Raw genomic sequence first — 12,636 nt, forward strand, 5'->3', positions numbered from 1 at the left:
TTCTACAAAAAGGAGGAAGTAGTAGAGACTGAGGGGGAAGCCAAAAGAAGCATGAAAAACAGAAAAGAAGGGGGAGGGACGTATGGTCAATTCTGCATAAAGAAAGAGGAACAAGGAGAAGGGGAGGGACGAAAAGTAAACTGCAAAAGGGTGGAGAAAAGGGTGGCGTCAGGAGAAGAAAAGTTGTTGACTTAGAATGTAGAATATATTTGCTCCTGTTGTTTCATGTAGTTTGACTTTTCAAGCTTTACCCGAAAGATCCCCTCACTTTTACTCTGGAAATTTAAGAACAGACTTTTCGGTTACACTTTACTTGAAGGTATCTACATAAGAGTGACATGACACTGTCATGAACGTGTCATTAACATTATAAACAAGTCATAAACGTTTATGACATAACGCTTCTTTTAGTAAGTGTCATTCGGTTTTTGTCATGACAAGTTATGGTTAGAGTTAGGATTAGAGTTAGGGTTAGGGTTCATGTGTCATGACTGTGTTCATGACAGTGTCATGTCACTCTTATGTAGATACCTTCAAGTAAAGTGTTACCGACTTTTTCCTGTCTGTGGAACATTGGGCGAAAGGCGGGGTACACCCTGCACAGGTCACCAGCTAATCACAGGGCTTACACTGAGACAGAAAACCATTCACAGGTACATTACAGGGCAATTTAGAATCACTAATTCACCTAACACCTGCAAGTCTTTGGACTGTTTGAGGAAGCTGGATGACCCAGAGAAACCCAACATGCAAATTCCACACAGAAGGGATGGAGCCAGACCCAGAACCCTTCTGCTGTGAGGCGACAGTAACCGATGCTCCACCGTGCCCCCTAGGTTCCCCCCGTGTGACTCTGGCAATGTGTATTAATTAATGTACAGGTATATCTGAGAAGAAGCAAAAAAAAAAGTGTTTCCAGGATTTTGTTTGTATGGTACCGGTGCAGTCTGCTCTGTTACTCTGTCTAATTATTTTTTTGTTTCTAGCCATGCTAGTGACATGGCTTTAGGAGGGATGGCAATGTTGGTCAACCAATTTGGTCCAAACTGAAATATCTCAACCAAGATCAGATAGACTACCATGAACTTTTGTCACATTCATGACACACAAATCCATCTAGCACAACCATGAGGTTAAAATTGAAATATCTCCAATTCTTTGGTTTATGGACCAAATTACCTGCAAAGTGTTAGCATGCTGACGTTAGCATTTAGTTTAAGGCACAGCCTCACAGAGCCTCCCACCAGCATGTCTGTAAACACTTGTTCAAAATGCATTACAAATACAGTAACACAAACAATTCATGGCTGCTTAGAAGAGTAATGATATGCACCTGATGCACTACTGAAGTTTCAAGGGTTTCTTCTCAAGGTTCCTACTTGTGTCATTTAACCCTTGTGTGGTGTTCATATTTTTGTTACCCTGCCAATGTTCCCGGGTCTGGTGGACCCACCACATTAGGCTTTTAAATCAATACAGCCATAACAATTTATGTAAAAATACTTAACAGATGTTTACTTTAGCTCAATTACAAATGATATATACATCATCTATGGTTCATATTTGCCATTTACCCCTGTGAGATCATTTATGATCGTTTTCGTTTTTTGTGAGAAAACAAGGAAATTCAATTATAAAAAAGGTAAAAAAGAAAATAGAAAAAAGATTTTTGATCATTATTGGTGCTTATTTCTTAGAACTTAATCAGAACAGGTGAAAGTGCTTGAAATGTAACAATTTTGTAACTTTGTGTGGGAATAGCAGGTGCAGAATGACAACAGACACTTACACTCAGACACACACATAGAGACGCACAGACACAAGACAGCAGGCCCAGTTAGGACACAGTTAAGTTTCATAGCACCTACAATTATTACACATTTATTACACTTGGGTCCAGTAGACCTGAACGCCTCATATGTAATAAGTTGTGTGTGTGTGTGTGTGTGTGTACCATGTGCAGTCATTGAAAATTAGTTATTTTTTATGTTCTTCACAGAAAATGAGCCAAGGCCAATGAGTTTGAGTTAGAAGAAATAAAGAGCATCATTTTTTCTTTCAGCAAACATTGAAAACGGGTCGCACAGACCCGACCAACATACAAGGGTTAAAGTGCCCATATTATGAAAAAAATCACTTTTTCTGGGATTTGGGGTGTTATGTTGTGTCTCTGGTGCTTCCACACACATACAAACTTTGAAAAAAATCCATCCATGCTGTTTAGGGTGAGATACGGTTTCTGAATGTGTCCTGCCTTCAGTCTCTGGGTGAGCTGTTCAAAATCGGCACGGCTTGTGGTGTCACAAGCCGAAACAAGCTGGCTAACCGCAACCATTAGCTCGTAGCTTTAGCGTTAGCATGCTAACGCTAACGCTAGCATGCTACCTCGTTCTCAATAGCAAAGCACTGCTATAACACACACAAGTTCACCATAATCTACAAAATAACTACTTACATGTGCACCCTCATTTAGAAGTCTCCCAGCTAATCCTGCCTTGTAACTGACCGAAGTTGTAGAAACAGCCTTTCTTTTACTGTCTATGGAGCTAGCTAGCTGACATGATCTACATCTGAACTACTGCACATGTGCAGTGCAATCAAAGATAGTACAGAAGAAGAAGAAGAAAAGAGGTCTCACTCTGTAGCTAAAACAGAGACCAGGTGAAAAGAGGAGCTGCAGCAGTGAGAGAGAGCGGTGCAGGACAACTAAAATATGGTGTTTTTAGAAAATTAAACCATGTAAACCTATTCTGGTACAACCTTAAAATACAATTATGAACCTGAAAATGAGCATAATATGGCTGCTTTAAGCCATTCTGTAATAAATGCACAATTAGGTCAATGAAGAAACATGATTGTTACTTAGACTGTGTAGAGCACGGTACATATGGTCCTTTTCATCTTACCTGATTGAGACTTTGAATCTAGCTGATACTCCAACTACTCTCTGCCTAAGAAAGTTTTTAAGCCCACAAGCACAAACATGGAATGCAGATTTAAAAAAATTAAAACAAAACTAGTACTGCAAATCCACTAAAGGTATCTGGTCTGTGAGATACAAAGACAAAGGAAGAGAACAGTCAAGTGAGTTGTGTACTGTAAATGTACATCTTTATTTCATGCCTACCTCATGATCTGTTACATAGAAATCCTCCATCTTGTGTGGTTTTAGTGTAGTAGCTACAGAGCCTAGTGCTGGCCAGCCGTGACTCCACAGAGTTCAGACAACTGCTTTCTCTCTCCACCATCAGATCCTGTACAGCTCTCTACAGCCAACCAGCAACGTGACCTCAGAATATCAATAACCCGGGTCCTAATCTGAACAATGACTTCACCTGCTGGAGAATATTTACTAGACTCCAGGAAGTAAAGCATCACGTCCTCCGTTCTACTAAACAGTGATATTCAGAGATCATGTTAAGGTTGATCTGAGGTGACATACAGTCTGACTTTTGGATAAAACGCACCTTTTTCGTGTTCAACTTTTGGTACAGGAGGTTAGAGAACATAAAAACACACATTTCACGTCACGTTTTAATACGTGTCAGAGGAGCTTCCCACTTTGACACCTGGTTAACCTTCATTTAAAAACAAAACAAAAAAAAAAAAAAAAATCAACAGTGATGTCACACGTCAGCTCAGTGTGTGCGTGTAGTGTATGCGTGTACTTTAGTGTGTGTGTGTGTGTGTGTGAGAGAGTGTTTGCACACACCCACAAGAGTGTGTTATGGTCTGATCAGTGCTTCAGCAGACACTCGATTAGGCGGTCAGTTATGTGTTACTGGCTGCGTTGCAGAGAGGGGGTGAGGTGGAAAGAAGGGAGGGGGGGGGGGGGCGAGGGGGAGAAGTGAGGCCTGCTGCGTTTCTTCATTCATTTATAAGATTTCTTCACATGATGCGGAGACCCTGGATAGAAGCTTCTAGACTCTGAGGAGGTAAACAAAGAAACACGAGAGAGTTAGAGCTGGGAGATTTGAGAAAATTAATCTCTGAAGGGTGTGTGTGTGTGTGTGTGTGTGTGTGTGTGTGTGTGTGTGTGTATGTGTGTTTTGTACCTTGAAGTCCCAAATGGTCATTGCTCCATCGATGCCTGTGGTGCAGAACTTGCGACAATCCCTTTTATCTCCTTCATAGATCGACACTTGGCTGAGGACCAAACATGTAGATACATAAAGACATTTTTAAAAGGGGGTAAAGAAGTTATAAGATAGCAAAGCATAATCATGGATTTCACTGTATTGCCAAGACAAGAGTGTGATGTGTGGACAAAGTTCTGATCCTTGATGGAAAAGGAAATATGCTTATTAGCGGAACAAAAAAAACAACGTCTATTTAAGGGGTTAAAACACCATCAGTTGCCAGTTTATTTGACGCACCAAGCTAAAAGTTGTACAGTCCAATATAGCAGTTCTGCAATAAATCCTACCATCGTGAAGGTTAAATTGTTCAGTTTTTACTAAAACTTTCTTAGAGAGGTGTCGATTCAACTTCATGGTGATTTTCATACGCTGTGGTGCTGTTGAATTGTATTGCGTTATACCGAGGTGTTTCTAATATGTAGTAGCCGCTCATTGAGAACTATTAAAAACACCTCTCAGTGCAGCCTCCAAAAGGGACCTCAAATTTTTCTTCTTTATTACTGAAAATTATAAACATTTAAAATCCCTTCTATTTACACCTACTGTATATACAAAGTGTAAAGCACATGGGCAAACTGCTGTTATGCCAACAACTGAAAATTGGAATCACACACACACACACACACACACACACACACACACACACACACACACACACGATTATCTTGTGAAAACTCGGAAAACTAAAACTACTCTATCTTTGAATTACTTTTACTGAACATCTTTAACATCTGAGAGTATCTAAACCTAAAAATGATAACTGTTGTTGTGAAAGTGTCTTAAGATAAATTCTACGGCCTGCCCTTCATTGATCCCAGTGAGCTTGACTTACGTGATGCTGTTCTGGTGCAGTGTGTCCAGGGCAGTGTTGCGGTCCTCGGTGGTGGCTCTTTTGTCCATGTTCCTGAAGCGCTCCATGGCAGAGATGTTCCTCTGGATGCTCTGCTTGGGGAGGTCAAGCTTTGACACAAATGTCAGCGCTCCACCATCGTCGCAACGGAACAGCATGGGGCAACAGTCGTGGCCCTGAAGATGCAGACAACAGATTTTTTTTAAATGACATTCCTTACTTACTGTATATTTGTGCATGGAAATACAGTATGTTGTGCGTATAGTTATTCTTACCGCAGCTACTAGACTGTTCTCTGAAACAAAAATGACACTGAGGAGAGGAAGGAACTCCGTCTTCAGCTGTGAGGGACTAAACACACCCAAATAATTATCATCTTGAGAGTCAATTGGTTTTCATTGTACTTAAAGAACATTAAACAGGCAGCAAACTACAAACAATTTCGGTATGCTGTCACAGAAATTACAATTTTGTGATCAAAAACAAAAAACTGGGCTTTGATGACAGAGGGTGTTGACATGTTTTGCCGTCTCAATTCATGTCACGTGCAACTTATTGACATGCCATTATGTAAGTGGTTGTTTATATTTCTCACCTTATTGGCACCGCGAGAAGATTATCAGATTACAAAAACATGGCACGTGTACTGTGGCCAATAATATAGAGAATACCCCGAAATGTATTCTCATTTAGTGAAAGAAATAACACCACAGTCATTGTGTAAATGTTTTTTTTGTTTTTTGTTTTTTTATGTGATTGATTGCTTTGTCAACATGATGAATGTGTGAGAGATTTTAATTTCATGAAAGGGTTTAGTCATTTTTTTTTGGAGATCATGAAACCGCTTACGATGCATACATCTCCCCATCTATACACATCTGTTGCTTGGAAAGATAAATCTCTCCATCCCGTCTCACTTTTTGGTTTAGAGGATTAACATTTGATCTGCTTTTCTGTTTTTAGTAGCTGTAAAAACAAAACAAAAAAGGTAACGGGTCCAGTTCTAAATCATCTACTTGCTCTTGCATTAGTAGCTGAAACTTCTCACTCAGTCCTCACTCATGTCAATCATTTTGGACTATACTGTCTGAATTTCCAGCATTATTTCCTTCACTGCAATTCCAGTTACAGTGAGTGTAGTGGCATTTTCACCCACTGAAATGTTTAACAAAAACATGGGAAATTCTTGACAAAGCACAGTCCTGCAGATGGTTTTACACTATTGCACTGATCAAGAGCTGGCGGTAACGCACAAAGGGAAATGCAGCAATGCGCCATCAAAGGCAGTGTGAAAGAAGACTGCAAGCTAGTAAACATTGACGTAAACAATGCATGATTTAAAATGGACTTTGCAAATGTTTTATGAGGAAGGAAATGCACTCAACACATTTGCCTCAAGGATACACACAATGCGTTTTGTTGAGTATCACTGAATGTAAACATAACATTTGTTTGTTTACTAGAAAACTCCATAGGGCATGTTTAATCTGAGAAACCGGCTGGTTACAAACATAAACATGATCTCTCTATATGGGTAGAAATTAATATACCTGGCAGTCTTGGAGCTGTCCACCACAGTGACAGTGCTATCATGGCTGACCCAGGCCAGGCGGTTACCAGAGGCTGAGAAAGAGACAGAGTGGACCCAACCCCCTCCACCTGACAATGTGAGTAAAAAAGGCAGCGCTGGTTTAGTTCAAAGGGTTACTGCAAGTCATAAGAGGACTTTTATTATCACATAAAAACACAGATACAGACCCGCTCCTCCAAATTCTGCTAGCACAGCGCCAAATGGCATCTTGCTGCCCCAGGGTGTGGGGCCTGGTTTCTCTTCCACCTCCTTAATGTAGGCTGAGAACACCCTAGAGGCCAGAGAGGGAGGGGTGGGGAGAATAGAAGCAAAAAAAAAAAAAAAAAAAGAGAGTGAGAGCGAGTGAGGACGATGGCAGGTTTTCAATCATTTCATCTCTTGTCCCTTAAGATTTTTCACTATTTATGACATTCACCTGCATTTGAAGTCACAGGATCCAGCAGCCAGCAGGATGTTGTTGGGATGCCAGTCCAGACTGAGGATGGTGGAGCGTACTGGCTTCTTGATGTGCTTGCTCACCCACCTGAAGCATTTGAAAAAGCAGACATCTTTAATATGGAACGTGAAAAAACTTAAGCACTTATTCTACCCAATATTTATGTATAAATTCAATGATCAATTGAACTGATATACCAATGTTATGTTTCAAATGGGAAACCGCAACAAATCGTGAATGTAGTTCAGCAAAACTGTTGGTTTTTATTGTCTACTGTCAAATTAATACAACCATCCTTGTGACTAAAAATAAAAATAAATATGAAGAAACAGGCAGCCCTGGTTTGACAGACGGTGAGACTTATTACACTTGGAAAAACTGAATCAGAACTGACTGACGCAGTGCTGGAAAGGAGAACCTTTCAAGCCTCGGAGTGGATCTTTATCTGTCATTTGGAAATACAGTACTTTGGTTTCAAACCAGGTGAGGTATAGATTCAGTGCCACATCTGCCTTAGGGTTGTTGCTGTGTCCCAAAGTAATACATTTGTAGTTCATGTGGCTGGAAGTGACAACACACTATATGTTAAAGTGCAAAAAAGAACTGATTAATACTCCCAATCACAACATTAAGCAAAATAATCCGAAATATCAATTTGGCCATAATCTTGTGTCTACTGTTGTATTTAATTTCAGAATGTCACGAAGGTACAAATAGTCTCACCAGTCATTCTCAGACTCAAAGTAGCAGACAGAGATGAGTCGAGCACCACTTCCAACTGCAAACTTGTTCTCCAGTGGAGACCACTTGACGAAGGTGGCAGCTCGGTTGATCCTGAGGATGACCAGTGTTGGCTTCCATACCCCTTCCTTCTGGGACCACACATAGGCATTACGGTCTGCTCCACATGTCACTATACGGTCACTTTTGGGAGCCCAGTCAATACCTGCAACACAACAAAGACAGATTATGTAATTACAGACTGATTTTTGCCACAAATAATGAAGTGAATTATGACAGCACACTCTTATACATATATTATTCAGAATCAAATGTGTGTCAACTTGTGTTAATGATAGTTCTAGAAACACTTGTTTGTGGGTTACTCACAGGAATACAAGTCTAATGCAGTCTGATTAAATACCTGTTATGTGTCCATTGTGCTCCTTCAGCTCATGGGTCTTAACCCACTGGTTGCCACTCTTCTTGTAGATATGGACTTCATGGTTATTTGGACTGATGGCTATTTCTGCAGGGGAAAAAGCAGCAGGTTAGCATAATGGAAGTACAGACAACAAACAAGCTAAGCCAGTTTCTGGTATGTGCCATATACCACGCTGAACTACTCAATGTAAAAACTTCACAAATCCTGAAAACAAACAGTGGAACAATACTATTTTTTTTGCCTGGAGTTGCACTCCTGTTAAAATAAAATATGATATTGTCATTTGTTTTCAAAGGCATTACCTATAACAGGTATGCAATGCACAAGTTGGTAATGTTAGTGATACACTCAAATCAAGCAAGGGAAATGGTTTTCTTATAATAAAGGAGGAAACATTTGAGCCTTACGTGTCCTGTCGCGGTTCCACGCGTGGCAGGTGATGGGTTCCAACAGAAACTGATGAAGGGACATCTTGTCTGGGTGTGGTCCTTAAGTGGAACTCTGCGAAGTCACACAGCAAAACTTAGTTTAGCAACTAACGTTAGCCATTAAACAAATCCTGAGCCAACAGCTGAACTTTACTTCTACCTGCTTTAAAGCTCACATATGACAGCGTGTATAAAAAGTATGTTTGATGACTTATCAAATGGAACAACTTAACTTTATTACAACGTTACTTGGATTCCATTCGTTAGCTTGGGTAGCTAGCTAATGTTAAGCCCAATCAGTCAAAACATTGAAAGGCTGCTTCAACTGGCCAATATTAGCTAAAATAATAATACCAAGCTAAATGTAGCCAGCTAACTTTCACCATAGTCTCAATTTTATTTACCATTGCATGCCAAGTTAAACACTTTTATGAACTGAAGTTGCTTAGCTAGGTACTTTAAAATTGCCATGACTAGCTATCGTTAACGCTAGTTGCCTCACTCGGTAAATCGTTAACAGCAAAACATTACTAGCAAGTTAATACCATTGCTAACTGTTAGCTTACTGTTCACCGGTGTTAAATAGGCCAAATGTTAGCAGCCAGATTGGTGATTTTGAGAAATATATAAACGTGTATCCACACGTTTAACAGACGGCCTCCCTTTTCTATGTCAGACCCCGGTTTTTCCTTGAAGGAGATGCCTTTCCTCCCGGTGATAGCTACGCCATTAGCCGTAGTCCGCCTGCTAACTTAACGTTACCTCTTAAGTCCGGTTCTCCGGGTGTGCAGTCTCAGTTAGCCGGCAAGCTACGTTACGACAGCGGGGAAAGGTTAGATTGGGAGTGGACCTGAATTCGCGGACTCTGGTCAGTCGACACGAATTCGTCCAGGAATGTTGAGGGAATGTCAAGACGGCCAGTAGGATACGACACCGGGAGCATCCGGTAGCTAACTCTGCAGCAAAACCCGTGGATGCCTGGCTGACAGCTAGCTTAGCCTCATCACGTTAGCTGTATTACATTCAACTGAAAAAACTCGTTCACATCGACGTCTCACACACAAACTGAGACGATTGCGAAAGAGCTCCTCTAGTGGTTCACACATAGAAACATCAAAAGTGGCCTAACCGGTTACAAAACACCACCATCTAGTGCATCATGTGGACAAATCTCCCATACAATTCAGCCGGGCAGTGGCTTAATGGCTGACCCACAGTGTGTCAGTTTCAGTCTTGTATGAATTGAGTTAAATAAAAGAATCCCAGATTCCCAGGACCCCTGAAAGCCCCATATGCACTGGGGCCGGATTTATTAGGCTACCTGATTTTAAGGTCCTTTTTTGAACAAGGTCCCTGTATAGTCTAGTTTTAAGGTGATACTGATATTGTGCTTACATTGTGCAGTAAGTCTAAATTAATTAAAATGGATTCATGTAATATTTCAACATTGAAATACTCAGAATCAGCCCTACTGGCCAAATATTTGTGCACATACACATAATCTGACTCTTGTTTTTGCATTTCTCTCAAATTACATTTCTCTCAAATTACTTACACACACACACACACACACATATATATACACATATATATATATATATATATATATATATATATATATATATATATATATAATATATATATATATATATATATATAGCAGCTAACGAGGACAAAGCTGAACAAATAAATGTAGAATATGTATATATATATATATATATATATATATATATATATATATATATATATATATATATATATAGACAGAAATTATACACAATATGTGTATACACATGTGTGTGAATAAATAGGTATACATACAATATAAAGCAACAATGATCAAAAACATAAGTAAAATGTACAGAGGGTGGGAGGAACAGGGGCCCAGAAGCTCATTTTTGCCCCAGGGCCCTTAAGAAGGTATTCGGTTCTTAACCTGTAGGCCCACATCCTGTGCTCAGGCCTGCTCTTTTCACAGCACATTTGAAGTCCACATTAGTGTGTCATTTTTAATAAACTGCAAATAAGAGTATGATCTCTGCATTATTCTGACAATAATGTCACTTATTTCTGCTTGAGAGTTTATCATGATCAGTTTTTCACAAAGTAAGTTGATGGCATGGTGGTCCAAAGAGAAATAGACTAATTGTATTTTAAGCTTATATCATCTCCCACAGAAATCAGCTCCTCATATCCAGTTTTTCGTAGGTACCATTCAGTGTAGTCAGCCATTAATCATCATAATGGAAGTGGTAAGGATTTTTGTACAGAAAGAACATTTTACAAGCAGTGTTAACTTTATTCTATCATTTTATAGCATTTATTTGAAAACAGTAGACATCTAAACCTTTTAAAATCCAAGGAAGTGAAGAAAATTCAGAGGCCTCAAAATTACAGGCAAGCAATGTCCATTATTTCTGCAGTTAAAAGAAGCATGGTGGCTGTATTGTGCAACCTTTAAAAAAACAACAACCTCCAAATCACTTCAGATTCATTTTAAAGTAATCCTGCTATTGCCTTGTGGGTAAATGGTTCTTAAACCAATCAGAGGAGATTTCAATTAGTACCTCTCCATCGCACCTGGTAGACCTCCAGATTAACTGCTGCTGGCTGCAAACACCAAAACACATGTAGATTCAGATTCTCGCTTTCTTTTTCTGTGGCATGTCATCAAATTGTTAAATGGAATCATTAAAAGTAGATGAGCAGTTACCTTCACCTCCACCGTACTTCTTACAAGGTAAACTACCCTCTCAATTTACAGGACCTGAAATGATCAGTTTACGGTTGAAAAACAACTTGTGTGTATTTGTTTGTTCAGATGAAAGTCAAACTGGGCAAGATGGGAAGATCTACCATATTTACCCACCTTTCAGCCCTCTACCACCCCCTCAATTCTCCTTTTCTCCTGGAGATGGCTCCGCCCAAACACACTCACCTCTAACAGGTACATGCTCACCTAACATCTGCCTCCATTTTGAATATATAGAGAAGTGAAGTTGTTCCCTTTTAGACTCAGTTAAGTTGGGAAAGTGTTGATTGTAGAGTTGTCTGTCTTTTAATCGATAAATAAATAAATAATTGTAGAGTGTGAATCATGAATGTAAATTCACTTATTTAATTCCACTGGTAGTTTTGTTTTTTACATGGAATAGGATGACATGCAACAATTATTCAGGAACATTTTTAGGCACACTTTGTCTTTTATGGATGATAATGATGCTAATCCAACCTCTCAAACAGCACTGATCAGATAATGTTAAGGACTTATAGTGTGTCTTCATCTTCAGTTGTGAGAAAACATGTAATTATACATTTGAAAATAAGCATTCCTTTTCTTCCCCCCATGTCTTCTCTTTAGTGTCTGCTCTCCCTCAATCTACTCCCAAACTGAATTTTGTGAGCTATGAAACAGAGCTGTATCGCTGTCCAGCTCGGACAACATGCCCCTCTTGTCAGACTCGGGTCACCACGCAGGTCACCTACAAAGTCGGGAGGCAGGCGTGGCTCATGTGTCTTGTGTTTGTGTTATGTGGGTGAGGAGGGACTCATTAAAATACCTACATTTGGTTATCTTTTTACCCAGCATCAATCACACACATTCAAAAGACATAGACTGATGTTTAATTTCTGTCTCACAGGTTGGTGCTTGGATGCTGCCTGATTCCATTTTTTATGAACTATTTTAAGGATGCCTATCACACTTGTCCCCGCTGTCGACGGGTCCTCCATGTAAAAAGGAGGACATGCTGCGAATGAACACACACAAGGTTAACTACCAGCAGGCTCATGTGATGGCCAATAAGTTTTTTCATCTTAACAGGAGTTCAATTGCAGTAAAATGTATGTATACCTGTCTGAAAGTCATTCAGGATAACTTAAAATATATAAATGTATAAGTTTAAATGTGTAAAATATTAGGAGAAGACATGTTGGTTCCTGTTATGTAGACTTTAAATATTTTAAACTATTTTAATCATGTTTTAAATAAATATTTTCTGTCAGTCTTTTTTCACATTTTCTATTG

General features: G+C 39.5%; 2 protein-coding genes across 3 annotated transcripts; one reads left to right on the forward strand and one right to left on the reverse strand.

Moving 5' to 3' along the window:
- Positions 1 to 3,085: 3,085 nt before the first annotated feature.
- arpc1a (actin related protein 2/3 complex, subunit 1A) lies at positions 3,086 to 9,683 on the reverse strand. 2 transcript variants are annotated; one of them, XM_031289248.2, is made up of 11 exons: positions 9,176 to 9,683; positions 8,589 to 8,682; positions 8,161 to 8,265; positions 7,740 to 7,962; positions 6,996 to 7,103; positions 6,748 to 6,851; positions 6,540 to 6,648; positions 5,265 to 5,340; positions 4,972 to 5,165; positions 4,056 to 4,146; positions 3,086 to 3,927 (listed from the first exon to the last, which is right to left on the reverse strand). In XM_031289248.2, exons 2-11 carry the CDS (start codon positions 8,650 to 8,652, stop codon positions 3,889 to 3,891), a joined length of 1,113 nt encoding a protein of 370 aa, XP_031145108.1. In that variant the 5' UTR covers positions 8,653 to 8,682; positions 9,176 to 9,683; the 3' UTR covers positions 3,086 to 3,888. The 2 variants fall into 2 exon arrangements, with proteins under 2 accessions (XP_031145108.1, XP_031145106.1); XM_031289246.2 differs by having other exon boundaries at positions 9,372 to 9,682.
- A 1,487-nt stretch (positions 9,684 to 11,170) lies between these two features.
- On the forward strand, positions 11,171 to 12,613 carry LOC116043083 (cell death-inducing p53-target protein 1 homolog). The gene is made up of 4 exons (XM_031289595.2): positions 11,171 to 11,349; positions 11,431 to 11,556; positions 11,971 to 12,145; positions 12,251 to 12,613. Exons 1-4 carry the CDS (start codon positions 11,292 to 11,294, stop codon positions 12,366 to 12,368), a joined length of 477 nt encoding a protein of 158 aa, XP_031145455.1. The 5' UTR covers positions 11,171 to 11,291; the 3' UTR covers positions 12,369 to 12,613.
- Positions 12,614 to 12,636: the final 23 nt, after the last annotated feature.

The sequence above is a fragment of the Sander lucioperca genome, chromosome 4 (genome assembly GCF_008315115.2).
Source record: "Sander lucioperca isolate FBNREF2018 chromosome 4, SLUC_FBN_1.2, whole genome shotgun sequence".
Lineage (NCBI taxonomy): Eukaryota > Metazoa > Chordata > Actinopteri > Perciformes > Percidae > Sander > Sander lucioperca.